Source organism: Tamandua tetradactyla, chromosome 12 (genome assembly GCF_023851605.1).
Source record: "Tamandua tetradactyla isolate mTamTet1 chromosome 12, mTamTet1.pri, whole genome shotgun sequence".
In the NCBI taxonomy this organism is placed as follows: domain Eukaryota; kingdom Metazoa; phylum Chordata; class Mammalia; order Pilosa; family Myrmecophagidae; genus Tamandua; species Tamandua tetradactyla.
This window is the reverse complement of record NC_135338.1, coordinates 7,519,325-7,526,495: the sequence shown is the minus strand read 5'-3', so window position 1 is coordinate 7,526,495 and position 7,171 is coordinate 7,519,325. Positions and strand designations below refer to the sequence as shown.

Here is a 7,171-nt window from a genome sequence, read left to right as displayed (position 1 = left end):
CTGTTGTCATTCTTCAACACAGATGAACGTCCGTCTTCCATAGGAGTAAAGAGAATGCTGAAATAAGTTTAATTTATCTAGAGTAAATAGACATTATCAGTTGGGTTTCTAATATGCAGTAAGCAGAACTCCTTTTAAGTAAGACATAGGGAAAGTTCTATTACATTTTACATTAGTATTAAAATATTTCAAAGATAGTTAATCCAAATCAACAACACCAAGTATAAAATTTCAAATTTTCATAAGTAATGCAGGAGACCCAGGTTCGATTCCCAGACCATGCACCCCCCCCAAAAAAACAAACAAATAAATAAATAAGTACATTTAATAATACAAATAAACACATAAATACATGCCCCCAATATATTCAAGAGTCTGGTAGGTTTATAAGTTTACATAAGGATAGTATTTTCAACTTTCTGAAGATTGCATGTAACAGTATAAAAAAATCGTGGCATTATTAACACATATTAATTAAACTTTAAATGTACACCTGGTATATAGGGGGAAAAGGTGTAATAATTTAAAAATCTGAAGTTCAAAAACCTAGCAGAAAGAATATTTTTTAATCAAAAATAGCTTTCCTAAGCATTGACAAGGATCATAATTTAGATCAAAATCTGATAAAATATATTTTCAAAAAGAAGCTGAAATTAAATTGCCTACAAGAAAAGAACTAAAACTCTAGGACATATTAGGCAAGTCAGGAAAATTCTAGCATATTTCAATACAAATGCCATCATCTACTAAATGTAGAAAATTATTGCAATTTCACAAGTACAGATTATTCACAAATATAATGTTTTCCTCATATTTAACTCAGGTTAATTTGGGGAAACCTGCTTTTCCAGAGGGTATGGAGGAGAGTAAACAACTAATATAAAACACTAAATTCAAAGTCATGTGGTATTTATCCTAATTTGGAGTGTAAAACCTGTTAGCCTCTGAGCCTAATTTAATTCATTTCTTAAACTAGAATTCTACTGTATAATTTGAAACACCACTCCTAAAATGTCACATTTCACTGCCAGAAAACTGTCGGCGATATCCTGAAAATCTGTAATGGGGTCTGTTGCAAATCTTCCTGAAACACCTTTCCTGCTGTAGAGTAGAGGAAATAACAGCAATCCTATATCTTTGTTACATCAAACACACTAATTTAGTGCCCAAAAGATTACCTGCCGTCTAGATTCATTTAAGAAAATGTGCCCTACAAATCTCAGGACATTTTGCACCCCCAGCTAAGAGCTGTTCACCTGTCAAAATGCTGATTAATTAAATGACCTCAGATTCATACTTTATAGTCTTTCTGCTTGCTGATGTGCAGCTATGCCCCCAAGCATCTTTTCCATCCTCAAAGCCAATGTCTTGGAAAGTACAATTTGTCATGAATGTCTTAGTATTAATAGGCAAGGAGACTGCCTATCTCCAAAGAGTGCAACAGTCTAGCCCAGAGATGTTACTAAGGTAGAATAAACCAGTGTTCGTAATCAGAGCAATATTATTAAAATATAATCGATATTAAAACTTTTCTCCAAAAAAATCTGGTATTCTCAATCCAGACTGCGTACTGAAATCATCTAAAGTCCTCTTAAAACTTGTTTAAACCCAGATCTACACCACACCAATGGAATCAGGATCTCTGGGAGAAGGACCCAGTTGTTGGGATTTTTTTAAGCTCCCTAACACAGTTCCAATGTGCAACTACGGCTGAGAACTACTGATCCAGACCAGGGGCTGGCAAACTTTTTCTGTAAGGATATAGGAAATATTTCAGGCTTTGTGGGCCACTCAGTCTCTGCTATAACTACTCAATTGTGTTACTGGATCCCCAAAGTAGCAATAGACAGTACATTATTATTATATTATTTTTTCCAATAATTTAAAAATGTGAAGTCATTCTTCACTTGCAGGCCATATAAAAACAGGTGGTGGGCCAGACCTGGCTGGTTCGTCGTTTACTCACCCACCCTGACCTACACTACAGGTTGAACATACTTCCGCTTAATCTTTTTTCAAAAACATTTGCTCAGCACTCAATCAGCCATGGAAGAGATTTCCTTCAAAACATGGGTACCTTCAGATTCGAGTTGATCCAGACCATATGAGGCGGCTGTATTAACAAGGCCAATGGATGGGACAATAGTTCTTGTCTCCGAGGGTGCCTTAGAAGCAGAGAGCTCTGGAGAAATGCTGGCCACTTCCTCCATTACTCCAGGGGGAGTCACTGGAAAGCCCAAAACTGGTGTGAAAAACTCTTCATTTGGGCCCGTGACTGTGTCCATTAAGTCTGTCAAAAACAAGAGACAGGACTTGACCAGTAAGATGATCGTTATGGGAAATCCAAATATGCGCTTTCACTTTTTAAACTAGAAATGATTAAGGAAACCGGTATTTAATATACGGTAAATTCAGCACCTAGATCAGCTCCCCTCTCCCTGTGGTGTATCAGTCCAGCTATCTAAGGCAAACACTGTCTTCCAGGAAAACATATTGTCTCAAATCAGAAAGGCTTAAATAAAATTTTATTTTCTGTTCATGCTATTCACATTATGGATTTTGCAGCATTTTATGTAATGTATTAGCAACAGTGGTACAATTAATAAAAATTCATTAAAGTATATGCCAAAGACTACTTTGAAAAGACCAATCGTCTTTCTCAAAATCAACAATAACAGCTTAGATCTGGGTCTGCAATATGCTCAAATTGAAAGCAGCCAGACTTAGTCCCAAGTCTTGCTAAGTCTAAAGAATCTAGAACAGCAGTACCTTGCAAGCCTGGCCTCAAGAATCAGAATCTCTTGAGGTAATTTTTTAAATGTAGATTCTCATGCCTTCCACTCACCTCAACTTATTGAATCAAAATCTTTTTGGCAGTGAAGATTGAGAAACTGCTTTTTTTTAAAGTGTCCCAGGTTATAGCTCTACAGGGTCTCATACATTGCTGGTGGGAGGACAAATTGGTGCAAGCACTATGAAAAATAGTTGGGCATTATCTCCTAAAGTCAAACATTCACACATCTTATGGCACAGCAGTTTCACTTTGAGGTATAAACCCAAGAGAAACTCCTGCACGTGAACAAGGGGGAGTATGTAAAATGATATCCGTGGAGCAGTGCTCATAATAGTGAAATCTAGAAAGCACCCAAATGCAAACAAACAGGAAAGTGGATACATATTAGAAGTATAAACTAGTGTATTTTCATAATAGAATTGTATAACAGCAGAAGCAAAAAAAAAAAAAGTCCCAAGTAAGCTATCTACACAATGACAACCTTTCTTAAAAAGTTCAAATCATCTAAAATGTTTAAATGCATATTATTAGGAATAAAAATAAATGCAATGAAACTAAAGGAAAATAAAGTGAAAGAAAGGATGAAGATAAGATTCAGGATGATGGTACCAATCAGAGAAGGAAGGGGAGAAAAGGGTGACCAGTCAGGGGAGGAGGGTGAGACAGGAAGGGTCATGGAATGAGCTGTAAATTATTGACAAAGCCATGGTTTCCATGGTGGGTGGGTGGGAGAGGATGAAGAGGTATTAACTACGTTGTTAAAAATAACTCAGTAAATAAATTAAAGTGGAGCATAATTGGACTAATGATGAGAGAGAAACATGAGGTCCAAAAATAATACTATAATTCTGACCATCACCCAGATTTGAGAACTTTACTGCCTTTAAGAAATCAGAGCAACAGAGGGCCTCTTTTGCAAGAGGCACTTTATATACATTATTTTGAATCCTCAAAATAGCTTGTAAGACAGGTAGGTGTTACTTAGAGATGAACAAGCCAAGAGGTAGAGAAGAGATTTGCTTGAGGCCAAAAGGTTAGCTCTGAGCAACCAGAGTTGCCAAACTGGGAGAGCGTTCTCAGGAGGTGTGGCCTTTGCAGGATCCAGAGATCGGCTATCCAGGAATTTTTACCTGGAACTAAGCCCTCGTCCTTTGAGGCTGTGCCACGTCTCTCTAAACAAGAGGCATGCTCACCTTCCAGGTGAGGCATATGCTGCCCTGGCCGGGGATGGGGCCGCCTTCCTCACTCATCCTATTCCTTTTAGACTCACAGAAATACACCCATCCCAAAGCACAGAGTCCAGTTCCCTCCTGTACAAACCTTCCACTGCAGGAGTAACTTTGAGAGACAAAGGCAGGGCTGTAGTTGAAACTGCAGTGGCCAGAGGCTCCAATCTCCCAGACACATCAGACGAAGGAGAAGAGGGCTTGTTTCCTTCCTCAGTTCCGCCACCTTCACTGGCAGTTTTAAGGATAGAAACCTGCTCCGGTGTCACCGGTGATAAAGCGGCTTCTGCTTCTTGAATAGCTGTTGTCATCTCTTGAGTAAAAATGTCTTCAAGGTGGGGGGGGGGGGGGGGAACGACATTTTAAAATAAATCTCTATACCTTTAAATGTCATTATACAATTAATACACTGGAGGAGGGGAGAGATGGCTATTTCAGGGATTAGGAAGGGGAAGGGAGAGCTCAGAAATAAAATGCCAAAAATAAATGTTTTCTCTATTTGTTGCTTTCAGGAGTAGAAAATTCATCTAAGACAGAGATAAAAGGAAGCTAATATAAAAACCGTAAAATTCAAAACAAAGTAGGAAGATCAACAGCTGTGCATTCAGCTCATTTGAACATCAACTCGACAGTTTGCTGGATAACAAATTATAGAAAACTAAGTTACACTCAGAATTTCTCAAAAGCACTTGTACAGATTATTTTTCAAATTTGCTTTTCCAAAGGGAAAGAGGAAGTTAACATTTTAAAATAATAAGAATAATTATTATGATAACAAATGTAATGGTTTGAGATTCTGTCCATGCCATACACAGGCAATGCTAAGAACATACTCCCGTATCTACTAACGGAAGGTAGGTGCTGATATCATCCCATGGAAGCCATACATCACAGTGGTCAACAATGCCGGCTGTAGGGCCAACTTGGCTCAGCCACTTACTACTAGCTCTGTGACCTTGAGAAAATTACTTAACAGCTCTGGTTCTTGAGCTTCCTCATCTGTAAACCAGGTATAATAATAGTATCTATCTCAGAGTTGTTACACTGTTTAAATTAAATAACACGCATAAGACAGATTTCCAAGTCTTGGTGAGCATTCAATTAATATGAGCTACCATTACCCGCACTGTTCCAACTGAGGTTTAGAAAAGCTACAGAACCTGCCCAAGTTTAACAACAGCCAGAGCTCTTAACATGCTAACTATGCCCAAGAAACAACTTGGAGTGGCCACTGCAGAAGATATGCATTTGTTTCAAAACAAGAAAGGGGAATAAAATAGATCTGTGGAGTATGACATATGTATCACAGGTCCACTTTCTTTAATTGTAATCCCCCTGAACACACTAAGATTGTTTATGACGGTCAAGATTTGCCCCCTTCTTAGGTAGAGACTATGCTGCAAATGTCAAATACTGAACCACTATTAAAAACGTAACTTTAGAAGATGTTATCATCTCTCTTTTTCAAAAAAAATACCAGTTCCAGGTAAACAGCATATTAGCAAGTTCAGTAAGTTCTAAAATGAAAAAATAACAACATTCTAGAGGTAGCTGAAAAAAGTTTTCTCAAATTTTTCATTTATGACATCATGATACTTCTTGTTACTTAAAACTATTTTTACATGGAGACGACGTATTTGCTTTGAAATAGTGTTTGTTTTTCCAGTACAGGTAGTTCCTTTTTTTTTTTCTTTTGATAGCCATCCAGTTTGGACTATTTTTTCCTTTGACTTCAATAGATTTTTGCACTTGATAGATTGATGTATCTGGTTATAGAACAAACAATGAGATTTAGGATAAGATTCTTATATGTGTTTCCTATCTGTCCCTTGTACCGCACTTAAAATTTTTTTTTGTCCAGTAAGATTGTAAATTTCTTGAGAGGTGAGATTCTATATGTCTAAAACCTAGGTTAGTGCTCTGTTTGCCACAAGATGATAATAATATACAGTTTTATCATTTTAGTGATCAATGAAAGGGAGTGGTAAGGGGTCTGGAAAAAAATAGAGGGAACAAAGGTTAAAATATATTGGGTAGATGGAAATACTAGTGGTCAATGAGAGGGAAGGGTAGGGGTAAGTTATGTATGAATTTTTTTCCTTTTTTCTTTTTATTTCTTTTTCTGGAGTGATGAAAATGTTTTAAGAAATGATCATTGTGATGAATATACAGCTATGTGATGATATTGTGAGTCACTGATTATATACCAAGATTGGAATGTTCATAGGTTAAGAATATTCATGTTTGTATGTTATGCTTTGTCAATAATCATATATAAAAAATAAATAATAATAGATAGTTTTATCATTTTAAGCATTAGGGGGTCTCTACATTGCCCTCATTTTTGGAAGCATAATAGATACTTTTGAGAACAAATATGTAAAAATAAATTTATACTCTATGCTCATAGGTTTATGAAAAAGCAAGAAATGTCAAAATGGCATAGTACCTCGTACAAGTGACTGCTATTATAGGAAGAAGAGTGAGAACTAGAAAGAATAATGAGGATTTAAAAAAAAAACATTAAAAAGCTCCCCCTTATCTCTCATTTTCATTTCCTGTATAGAAAAATAACAATGATTATTATAGATAATTTTTAAAACTTGATCTTCAGTTGAACTAGCTGAAGTACTTACTGAAACAGAGGACAGACCATAATCTCAGGGTACTCCTCTGTAAATAAGATCCAAAAATACCAAGAAATCACTGTATACACTGAAGACGGTCATAAGTCTCCCTAGGCCCTCAAATTTTGAGTTGTTACTTCAGAAAAACATTTACTGTTGGTTATTCTTCAACTTGTCAACAATCTTAGCAGTTCATATTTTTTTAACTCGGGGACAGAAAAAATGTAAAATAAAGGGAATTATTTGACTGTTCCTCTCTCTATGCAGAACATGTAGTAGCTGCTTGATTAATTTGAACAAGGCAGATCGTTGAAATGGATAATGGCAGTCTGAATGGTTCTCCATCTTTACTCATCCATTGAACAGATGCTAACTGAGCACCTACTGAATGCCATGTATTATGTTGTGTGCTCGGAATAAAAAGAAGTTGCCTATTAAAAGATTGTAATTGAGTGAGGAAATTATGACCAAGTAAGAAGTATATTCAATAATTAAAATATTAAGACAATTTCCAAATCCATTTT

At 36.3% G+C, this 7,171-nt stretch overlaps 1 protein-coding gene across 4 annotated transcripts in view; it reads right to left on the bottom strand.

Annotated features, from left to right (window-relative positions):
* Positions 1–7,171, bottom strand: part of ARMH4 (armadillo like helical domain containing 4) — a 170,491-nt gene that overhangs the window by 145,279 nt on the left and 18,041 nt on the right. For all 4 annotated transcript variants that reach the window (XM_077122530.1, XM_077122528.1, XM_077122531.1 and 1 more), the window contains 2 exons: positions 4,115–4,348; positions 2,078–2,290 (listed from right to left, as the gene is read on the bottom strand). In XM_077122530.1, coding sequence (XP_076978645.1) covers positions 2,078–2,290; positions 4,115–4,348 — 447 coding nt within the window. The remainder of the gene's footprint in view (positions 1–2,077; positions 2,291–4,114; positions 4,349–7,171) is intronic.